This window comes from Bufo gargarizans, chromosome 1 (genome assembly GCF_014858855.1).
Source record: "Bufo gargarizans isolate SCDJY-AF-19 chromosome 1, ASM1485885v1, whole genome shotgun sequence".
Classification (NCBI taxonomy): Eukaryota; Metazoa; Chordata; class Amphibia; order Anura; family Bufonidae; genus Bufo; species Bufo gargarizans.
Genome location: NC_058080.1, coordinates 250,223,234 through 250,234,389, shown reverse-complemented (window position 1 = coordinate 250,234,389; position 11,156 = coordinate 250,223,234). Strand labels below are relative to the sequence as shown.

Sequence of the window (11,156 nt, the reverse complement as noted above, 5' to 3'; positions counted from 1 at the left end):
CGTAATAAAAGGTGAATTAAATACACCATGTACTTACATACTGTAAGGGTTCGCACTGGTGTTACACTATTCCGTTGTAGGTTCCATTTATAACGGAATATAACCGAATGGACAGACTGAATGCCAAACGGAAGCCTTTAAGAGGAATTCCATTTTGATCCGTCCTAATAGAAGTCTATGGGCAAACATAACGGATCCATCTGGTTTCAGTTAAGCAGGGCGAAAAAAAAAAAAGGAAAACAGATAGATCCGTTATACATGCCCATAGACTTCTATTAGGACGGATCAAAAATGGAATGCCTCTTAAAGGCTTCCGTTTGGCATTCCGTTATATTTAGTTATAAACGGAACCTATAACAAAATGGCATAACGCTAGTGCGAACCCACCCTAAAAAATATAATTCTATCATGTCTCTCTGAGCCTTTCTGTATGGCACTGTATTGTAGAAGACCAATATTATATAGAGATACTATGAACAACCTTCAATTTGTAGGCATGTGAAATATATTTGACACCCCAAAACTATACATATGAACCCAGCATTTATTTTTCTTTTGATTGTGTTCAATAAATACATTTCATAGAAATCAAGGAAAAAATTTGTCATAAAAAGAAGCGGTTTCCCATCAGAACTGTGCTAGTGTTCAGCTTGGAGAAGAGTATGTCAGACCGGGCCACAGGCTTCTCCTCTGTTGTCTGCCAACTCAGATTCTTCTGGGTCCATGCATAGGTTTGATTTCTGGAGCATTTTTGGCCCTGTCATCCCAATGATCAATGCCCCTATTGGTGCCGTGATTAAAATAGCTAGGAAAGCGACGGTCAGCACATCCATGCCATAGTCTTCAAACTGTTTGTTTCCAGTGTTTCTTGCCATATCCAGGGCTACAGAGCCAATGGCAGCCTAAATAAAACCAATACAACGTATTTAATAATCATAGCAAACCAGAAATCAACAATATTTAGTCCCCTGCTTACTTGTCCACGAACTAAAACGACATTAAAGGCTTTCCTGACTGCCTATTTTAGTAAATACAAGCATTTTCTTCTTAGAACTCTGGCTTGTCTTCTTCCTCTGTTAGGGTCCATTCACACATCTGCAGTGTTTTGCGGATCCGCAAAACATAGCGCCAGCACCCCAATAGAAATGCCTATTCTTGTCCGCAGCTGCGGACAAGAATAGGACATGTTCTATTTTTTATTTTATTTTTGCGGAGTGGAAATGCGAATGTGGACAGCACAATGTGAATGTGTGCTGTCTGCATCTTTTCCGTCCCTCTTGAAAATTAATGGGTCTGCACCCGTTCCGCGCAATTGCGGACCCATTCATACGGACGTGTGAATGGACCCTAATTCTTCACACAAATTTATGATTAAATTGATAAGTGGGTGTTACCAGATAGGGGTGCGTGACAAGGTGGAATCAGCAATTATAATGTCAGACTGTGCAGGGACACACCTCTTTTGATAATGAGATTGGTAACACCCTGGTGTTGATTCAATTATAAATATTAAAGGGCTGTCACGGTTCAGCAAATAACATTTATTATTATGTAGAGAAAGTTAATACAAGGCAGTTACTAATGTATTGTGATTGTCCATATTGTCCCCTTTGCTGGATGGATTCATTTTTCCATCACATTATACACTACTCGTTTCCAGGGGTTACGACCGCCCTTTAATCCAGCAGTGGTGGTCGTGCTTGCATACTATAGGAAAAAGCACCAGCCTATGTGCTCTTCCATGGCACTTTTTCCTACAGTGTGCAAGCACAGTCAGTGCTGCTGAATTACATGTGGTTGTAACCACGGAATCTAGTAGTGTATAATGTGATGGAAAAACAAATCCAGCCAGCAAAGGAAGCAATAAAATCTAGCAGTGTATAATGTGATGGAAAAATGAATCCAGCCAGCAAAGGAAGCAATATGGACAATCACAATACATTAGTAAGTGCCTTGTATTACCTTTATCCACATGATAAATGCCATTTGCTGAAGTGAGACAACCCCTTTAGGAAGGAATAAAAAGCAAAACATTAAAATGATGCTTGGGAAATACCTGCTTTATTAAATGAAATAACAACCCTTTTACAGGGGTAATAACCATTTTATATAATGATGGTTTATTGGTAGGATATCCCATCACTTATGATTGGTCTAGGTCCAACCCGAGACCCCCAATGATCTTGCGAATGAAGGGACTGCAGTGCTGGTTTTGTGTAATACACCACAGCCTACTCAGGCGAATAGAGATGGATGGGAGGGATCCCGCTGTGCAGGGAAAACTAAGATTCGGATGCAATGCTAAGGCAGCACTGTGTCCTTTTTTTTAGAATCTGTGGGTGCCCCACGTGTCAGACCCACCATCACACCATGTGCGATGCACTTTTTTTTTTTAATGGCTGTCACACGTCCATTCTAAGAATAATGGGGTTATTTATGCGTCAGTTTTTTGACAAAATAATGAAGAATGGATGTAAAAAAATAGAACATGTTCTATTTTGTCCGTTTTCACTGATCGACAGCCCCCATACAATTGAAGCGACCGCTATTAACGTCCATTTCTCAGAAAGGCATCAGTGATTAAAAGCCAGTTAAAAACATACCGGTTTGCCATTTTTAAAGATTTTTTATTTTTTTCCCGTTGTGTGAATGTAGCCTAAGGGTTCTTCAGAGACTGGGGCTGCCAACACCTCTGTCTAGCGCAGAGTCTTGGCACCATGTTCCTCAGTTCTAAACTTGTTCCATACCATTTCAGTACCTTCTATCCCTTCTTAATTATTATTTCCAAAATATAATAAAAAGAAGTTGTCAAAGTAAAAAGTAAGGTTCCGGTAACGGCTTGGTTCACATAGATAATCATATAATTTATCTGCCGGGGTTGAAGGCTTGTATAGACCGGGCTGCTGTAGTGAACCTGCTCCATATGTGGCAGATGCCGGCTGTATCATACAGCAGACATCCGGCCGCAATGACACGGAATGGTGATCGTGCCGAATCCCGTCATTTAACCACTTGGACAATGCCGCTCAACACCAATCTCGGCATCTGTGAGGTAAGGCAGAGGGATGCAGCTCCTGCAGTGAAATCATGGGGCTCTGATCAGTTACCATGGCAGCCTGGACGTTTCTGAAGCTCCCCAGAGCTGCCACGGTGAGCTCTCTGCTAAGCACAGCTCAGCAGGAAGCGAGTGAAAATCCTATTCACCCTAATACAGGCATCTCAAACTGCGGCCCTCCAGCTGTTGCAAAACTACAACTCCCACAATGCCCTGCTGTAGGCTGATACCTGTAGGCTGTCCGGGCATGCTGCGAGTTGTAGTTTTGCAACAGCTGGAGGGCCGCAGTTTGAGATCCCTGACCTAATAGATCTCTATTAAAAAAAAAAAAAAAAAAAAAAAGTTTAAGTTTAAATCACCTTCCTACCATTTTAAATAAAAAACAAACAAAAAAAACATTAGCAATAAAAATAATTATCGCCGCGTCCAAAAATGTCTTAACTATTTAGTATATTTTATTTAAAAACCTCTTGTGCAGTGAACTCTGTAATGGGGAAAAAAAAGATATAACCACACAATTCGCCATTTTTTAGTCACCTTTCCCGCCCCAAAAAAAACTGATCAAAAAAGTACCACAAAAATGGTACCTATAAAAACTACAGTTCTTCCGCAAAAAACAACCCCTCATACATCTCTCTAGACCGAAATATAAAAAAAGTAATTGGTGTCAGAAAATGGTTATGCAAAGAAAATTTTTTTTTTTTTTTTTTTTTTTAAGTAGCAAAACAAAACTCTACACAAGTTTGGTATCTCTGTATTCGTATTGAGCCACAGAATAAAGACATCATGTCATTTTTAGTGCACAGTGAATGCTGTGATGTGAAACCACACAAATTGGTGGAATTGTGTGTTTTTCTTCAATTTAACCCCACAAATAATTTTTCCCCGTTTTCCTATAACAGACATGGTAAATTAAATGGTTCCCTTAAAAAATACAAATTTTTCCGCAAAAAGTACGGTAAGCCCTCATGTGGCAATATAAACAGAACATTTTTAAAAAGTTGGAACGTGGGGAGGAAAAAACGAAAATGCAAAACCAAAAAATTGGCCAGGTACTTACAGGAGGATTTTTGTTTTCATCTTCCCCCAATCTTCCAAGAGTCACAGCTTTTAACATTTTTGGTTCACAGACATATTAGGGCTTATTTTTTTGCAGGACAAGTTCTATTTTTTTAATAGCAGTATTTAATTTACCATATCTTGTATTGAAAAAACAGGGAAAAAAAGGAGATTTTTTGTGAAACTCACCTGTAAAATCTTTTTCTCGTCTTTTCCATTGGGGGACACAGACCATGGGTATAGCTTAGAGGCATTAGTAGGAGGGACACTATGCAAATACAAAAGAGCTCCTCCTCCTCGGGCTATACCCCCCGACTCCACCAGGAGGAACTCAGGCGTTGCACAAGCAGTAGGAGAAGGAGCAAGAAAAAATTATGGAAACCATCGGACCAAGCCATAAGGTCGAACCATAAACAGAAACTGAACTGAATACCCCTCCTGCAACAGGCAGAATGGGTGGGAGCTGTGTCCCCCAATGGAAAAGACGAGAAAAAGATTTTACAGGTGAGTTTCACCAAAAATCTCCTTTTCTCGTACTTTTTTCCATTGGGGGACACAGACCATGGGACGTCCTAAAGCAGTCCATGGGAAAAAAATATTAGCACCGCCAGGAGGAACGTCTAACGGTCAAACAGGAACCACAGCCTGCAAGACCCTGCGGCCAAAGACAGCATCAGCCGAAGCCAGAGAATGCAACTGATAAAACTTTGTAAAGGTATGTAAGGACGACCAGGTGGCCGCCTTACACAGCTGAGACGTAGAGGCACAATTGCGTCCTGCCCAGGAAGCCCCCACCGCCCTAGTGGAGTTAGCGGTAATCCTAGTCGGGGGAACTCTACCACGAGCGCGATAAGCCGCGGAAATAGCCGAGCAGATCCAGTGCGCCACAGTGACCTTGGAGGCCGCCAGACCCTTGCAAGGCCCCTCGGGAATCACAAATAGGGAATCTGAATGGCAGACGGAAGCAGTAGCCGCGAGATACACCTTCAGGGCCCGTACGACATCCAGGGAATGCAGAGTGCGTTCCTTGGGGTTAGCCGGAGAAGGGCAAAAGGAAGGCAGGACAAGATCCTCATTAAGGTGGAAGGGAGAAACCACCTTGGGCAAAAAGGAGGGGACCGGACGGAGCACAACCTTATCCTGGTGGAAAACCAGAAAAGGCTCCTGACAGGAAAGAGCGGCCAGCTCCGACACCCAACTGATGGAAGTTATGGCCACAAGGAAGACCACTTTCCAGATGAGAACAGTCAGAGAGACCTCCCTCAAAGGCTCGAAGAGGGCCAACTGCAGAGCGCACAGGACCAAATTGAGATCCCAAGGAGGCAAAGGGGGAACATACAGAGGAACCGAATGTGCCACCCCCTGAAGAAAGGTCTTCACAGGACCCATAAGAGCAAGGAACCTCTGAAAAAAGACGGCCAGCGACGAAACCTGACCTTTCAGGGAACTAAGCGACAGTCCCTTCTCAAGCCCGGACTGAAGAAAAGACAGCACCATCGGGATGGAAAAGCGAAGGGGTGGGAACCCCAAACTCTCACAAAAGGACAGGAAGGCCTTCCAGGTACGATAGTAAATCCGGGAGGAAGAAGACTTCCTCGCTCTGATCATGGTCCTAATCACTGATTCCGAGAACCCCCTCTTCTTCAGGATGCGGGTTTCAACAGCCACGCCGTTAAACGAAGAGACCGTAAAATCTGGTGGAAGAGCGGGCCCTGAGACAGTAGGTCCTGTCTGTCGGGAAGAGGCCAGCATCCGAGCCACGTCCGAAAACCACGCGCGGCGAGGCCACTCTGGGGCGATGAGAACGGTCGGGATCCCTTCCGCCTCGATCTTGCGTAGAACCTTTGGTAGAAGAGGCAATGGAGGGAAGACATAGAGGAGGCTGAAGTCCTGCCACGGAGACATCAGCGCGTCCACTCCGCACGCCTTCGGATCTCGGGCGCGAGCCAAGAACACTGGGAGCTTGTTGTTGAGCCGGGACGCCATTAAGTCCACATCCGGACGGCCCCATCTGTGGCAGATTTCTGCGAACACTTCTGGATGCAGAGACCACTCGCCTGGATCCACCTTGTTGCGGCTTAGAAAGTCCGCTGTCCAGTTGTCCACTCGTCCACTCCTGGAATGTAAACTGCTGACAACACCGGAACGTGCGACTCCGCCCACGTCAGAATTCTCATCACCTCCTGCATCACCGTCCCGCCCTGATGGTTGATGTAGGCCACGACCATGGCAGTGTCCGATTGAATCCTCGTCGGGAGGCCCGCAAGGAGAGGGGTCCAATGGGAGAGAGAGTGGAAAATTGCCCCCAGTTCCAGAATGTTGATTGGAAAGCGAGACTCTGCCGCCGACCAAATCCCTTGAACCGTGCGAGACTGGAGAATGCCGCCCCAACCCAAGAGGCTGGCATCGGTGGTGACAACCGTCCAGGAGAAAGGGAGAAAGAATCTCCCCGACCTCAGGTTCAATGGGGATAGCCACCAACGGAGAGCTGCCCGAACCCGCTGAGACAAGCGGATGCGATCGTCTAGACCCAGAGAGATTTTGTCCCAGAGGGAAAGGATCTCCTGTTGTAACAAGCGAGTGTGAAACTGGGCATATGGAACAGCTTCGAAAGAGGCCACCATAAGACCCAGGACCCGCATGCATTCCCTTATGGAGAGGAACTTGGAGCGTAGTAGATGCGACACTGCCCCCTGGATCTGGGAGGACTTGGAGGGTGGCAGGAACACTCTGGCGGACAAGGTGTCCAAAATCATTCCCAGGAAGGGGAGCTTCTGGGATGGGAGGAGAGAGTACTTTGGGAAATTGATTATCTAGCCGAACTGTTCCAGAGTCTGAATAGTGATCCGGACGCTGTCCTCGGCCTGCGGAAGCGAGGGGGCTTTTATCAGGATATCGTCCAGATAGGGCAGCAAAGGAATGCCCCTGGTACGAAGAAGCGCCAGGATCTTGGTAAAGACCCGAGGGGCGGTTGCCAACCCGAAAGGAAGGGCAACAAACTGATAGTGACGAGCCCAAATGGCGAAGCGCAGGAATCGTTGGTGAGATTCTGCGATCGGAACATGCAGATAAGCGTCCTGGATGTCCACAGACGCGAGGAACTCCCCTGGAAGAAGAGAAACAATAACGGAGCGGAGGGATTCCATTCGAAATCTCCGCACCCGTAGAGATTTGTTGAGCAGTTTTAGGTCCAGGATCGGACGCACCGACCCCTCTTTCTTTGGGACCACGAACAGGTTTGAAAAAAACCTGTGCCCTGTTCCTCTGGAGGAACAAGGGTAATAACCCCCTGGTCCTGAAGGGAAGAAACTGCCTGTAAGAGGTCTGAGGGTCTGGTCGGATCCCCCGGAACGCGAGAACTCCCCTGGAAGGAGAAAAAACGTTCCGGTGGTCTGGACGCGAACTCTATCTTGTAACCAGACGTTACAATCTCTAGAGCCCATGCGTCCTGAACATGAGCCCTCCAAACCTGCTGATAAGAAAGCAGGCGGCCCCCCACCACGAGGGGTGGGGGCGCCCCTTCATGCAGAAGATTGCTTGGGAACAGCAGGGTGGGTCGACTGTCCTCGGGCGCCAGGTAGGCTGGGGTTTGAAAGAGGGCTTCTTGCGGGAGTCCTGTGACCCTCCTGCAGAGGAAGCAGGCGACGACTTGCTCGCAGAGAAGCGGCAAAAGGACTGGTACCGAGAACCGGAAGTCCTCGCCCGAGGGGGCGCTTAGCCCTAGGCTGGGGAAGGTGAGTGCTCTTGCCCCCAGTAGCGGCAGAGATGAACTCATCCAGTTGAGCCCTAAAAAGTCTGGAACCCTCAAAGGGGAGGTACACAAGGTAACGCTTGGAGGTAGCGCCAGCGTCCCATACCTTCAACCAGACCTCCTTGTGTTGAATGACCGAGAGGAACGAAATGCGGGCAAAAAGGGAACCGATGTCCATGGAAGCCTCACAGAGGAATTTGGAGGCCTGAGACATCTGGAGCACCAATCCAGATTGTCCGCAGACGCACCTTGGTCCGCCAGGTCCTGGTGATGGCGCTGCAGCCACATTGAGAGAGCTCTGGCCACCCATGCCGAGGCAAAGGCAGGTCGCAGGGACGTGCCCGCCAGTGAGAATATGGATTTTGCCAGAGAATCTAGGCGCCTGTCCACAGCATCCTGCAGAGAGGAGCCGTCCAGGACAGGGAGGGCCGTGTTTTTGGCCAACCTGGCTACCGGGAGGTCCACCCTAGGGGAAGAAGACCACTTCTCCAAGCTGAAAGGATAGAGAATATCCATGCGTTTTGTGGCGGAAAACTTCTGATTCGGACGGTTCCATGCCCTGGCTATGACAGCAGAAAATTCCTCATGGACCGGAAAGACAGCAGCCTCCGTTTTTTTGGGAGGAAAAAGGGCGAACTCCCTCCTAGTGGAAGGAGGAGAATCCCCTTGGAGATTAAAAGGTGTCACGGACAGCCGACTAGATCAGCCACCAAGGTGGAGAGCTTTGGCGGAAGGTCCCGCTCCGTGACCTCGTCCGAGCCGGACAATTCCCCTTCAGACCTGCGCTCCCTAGGGGGAAGGGGGCGCTTGAGGAGTCTGAGCAAGCTTCTAGCCGAGGGGGAGAAGCGGAGTCATCCGAGAATGGATGCTGTCGCTCACGCTGCCTCTTAGTAGTCAGGCGTCCTCTGCGGGAACCACTGTGAGGGGACGGAGTGGTTGGCGCTGCAGGATTGGAAACGGACATACGTTCCATAAAAGACATGGCTGCCTTGGCCGCGCTGGACATGGCAGATGCCCAAGTGGGGGCCGCAGGCTCCGCAGTGACCGGGGAAGGGGGGCTGGACTGGGCAAGAGAAGGGGGAGAAAGGTGATTCTGTCCAGGGGCAGGGCAGGAGGCACAGGCACCAGTGACTGAAAGTGGGAGCAGACACTCCATACAGGACCCCATTGGGGTCTGAGAAGAGGTCTTACCGGACTTAGGCTTAGGCATGATGGTCTCTTCACAAAAGTGACTGGAATCAGTACAGAGAGAAAAAATCCTACCGCTCAGGCAAGAGCACAAGCAACCAATCCAGAGAGGAGCGGGGGAGCAGCCGTTCAGTGTGAGAAGCTTCTAAGCAGCAGCAGGAAGGAGCATCATAGGAGCGTTAAAAGAGCGCGCTCTCCGTTTAAAGAAAGGAAATAAAATGGCCCCTGGCGCCGCTCAGCGTGAAAAAAAAAACTAAAGTAAGGCGTCCCCAGCAAAGGGGATGACAAGCCCAGAGAGCGGAGACCAGAGGGGGAAGAGCGCTGCTTGCGAGATAAAGCGGCGCCGCTCAGAGACAAGATATGCCGCCAGAGAAGGAGCAGGAGCGTCCAGAGACGCCTGCCCAGTTAAGTGCCTCCATGACCCTTGCACCCCAGACAGAACAACAATGCCACCTACTAGATCCCCATTCACCCAGGAGGCCCATAGGTCACAGAGCAGAGACGGAGGGGGACACACACACACACACACACACACACACACACACAGAGGTGCAGCTTCATACTTATCTGCTCCTGCAGATCTTCTCCCTCGACTCTAGGACCAGCAGGGATGCACCTCTTCAGACATCTGACTCCTTGCTCAGGAGTGCAGTGCTCTGGTGGAGGGTGGCAGCAGGTGACCCAGGAGCTGGTGGGATGCCGGAGCTAGCAGGTCGAGCCCGGATCCACTTGCCATCTTGGGGGGGAAAATGGAGGCAGCCTAGCAACGTCCAACAGACGGCGGCGGGCACTCCATGGGGGACCAGGAAAGCGTAATGCCGACCTGCGTCCCCAGCTGGAAGAAAAATAACAAAAGGGAGACGAATGAAAAAATGTCAACCTCCTTCACCAGACACTAAAAAAAGACTGAGTTCCTCCTGGTGGAGTCGGGGGGGTATAGCCCGAGGAGGAGGAGCTCTTTTGTATTTGCATAGTGTCCCTCCTACTAATACCTCTAAACTATACCCATGGTCTGTGTCCCCCAATGGAAAAAAGTACGAGAAAAAAATCTTTTTGGAGTAAATTTTTTTTGTTTTTACGACGTTCACATTGCACTAAAAATGACACAATTACGTTATTCTGCTAGCCAGTAAGATTATGGGGATACAAAATTTATGTACTTTTTATTATGTTTTACTACTTTTAAAACTATAAAGACCTTTCAAAAAAAAAAAAAAACTATTCTTTGCATCACCATATTATGACAACCATAACTTTTTTTATTATTTCAACTACAGAGCTGTGTGAAGACTTGTTTTTTTTTTTAGCAGAAGGAGGTGTCATTTTTATTGGTAACATTTTGGGGTACATATGACTTTTTGATCACATTTTATTCAAAGTTTTTGTGCATCAAGGTGACCAAAAATGGGCAATTTTTTTTTGTGTCTTCTGTTACTGAAGCCACTGAACAGAAAAAATATTTTTATTTTAATAGTTTGGATTTTCAAACGTGGCAATGCCTATCGGCCCAGATGCCGCTGGTGCAACTGACAGTGGCGTCTGAGGAATTAAATAACTGTAATCTGAGCGATCACTGATCCCAGTCACTGCTGGCGGGAGTCTGCTGTATTATACTATTACACCCCATGGTATTTTTATAGGCTGCCTGTCAAACCCTACCACAGACAGAGTTTAGAAGGCAGCTTACTATGACAGGCTTTTAGGAGCCTTCACAAAAGCCTTAGGCTGTCATAGCAACAGATTGGATCCCCACGATTCTGCTGCAGGGGGCTCCTTCTGTCTGACCACTCAGATTCCACAGTCGTTATTGACTGCGAGGGGCTAAATGACTGGCATCAGCTTGCATCATTAAGCTGGGTGTCTGATGTATTATACATTTGGCAGCCGCTAGTGAGCTCACTCCATACATTCAATGCCATCTAATGCCATATATGCACTACATTAAGTATTTATTTACCCCTTAAAACATAAGTATAGCAATACAAGAATGGATCCTAGCCCAACTATATAGGGTGTATGGGTTTAACAGAGTGAACTGTAGTGCTGAATAAAAACTGATTTCATGAGTAACAAGATATCAAGATCAATGAGAAAATAGTTTCT

At 47.5% G+C, this 11,156-nt stretch overlaps 1 protein-coding gene across 3 annotated transcripts in view; it reads right to left on the bottom strand.

Moving 5' to 3' along the window:
- Window positions 1-544: 544 nt before the first annotated feature.
- Window positions 545-11,156, bottom strand: part of LOC122924934 (sodium/hydrogen exchanger 9B2-like) — a 59,357-nt gene continuing 48,745 nt past the window's right edge. For 2 of the 3 annotated variants that reach the window (XM_044276479.1, XM_044276472.1), the window contains exon 12: window positions 545-902. In XM_044276479.1, the coding sequence (XP_044132414.1) occupies window positions 666-902 (237 nt within the window). In that variant the 3' untranslated portion in view covers window positions 545-665. The remainder of the gene's footprint in view (window positions 903-11,156) is intronic. The other variant, XR_006387464.1, reaches the window with a different exon arrangement.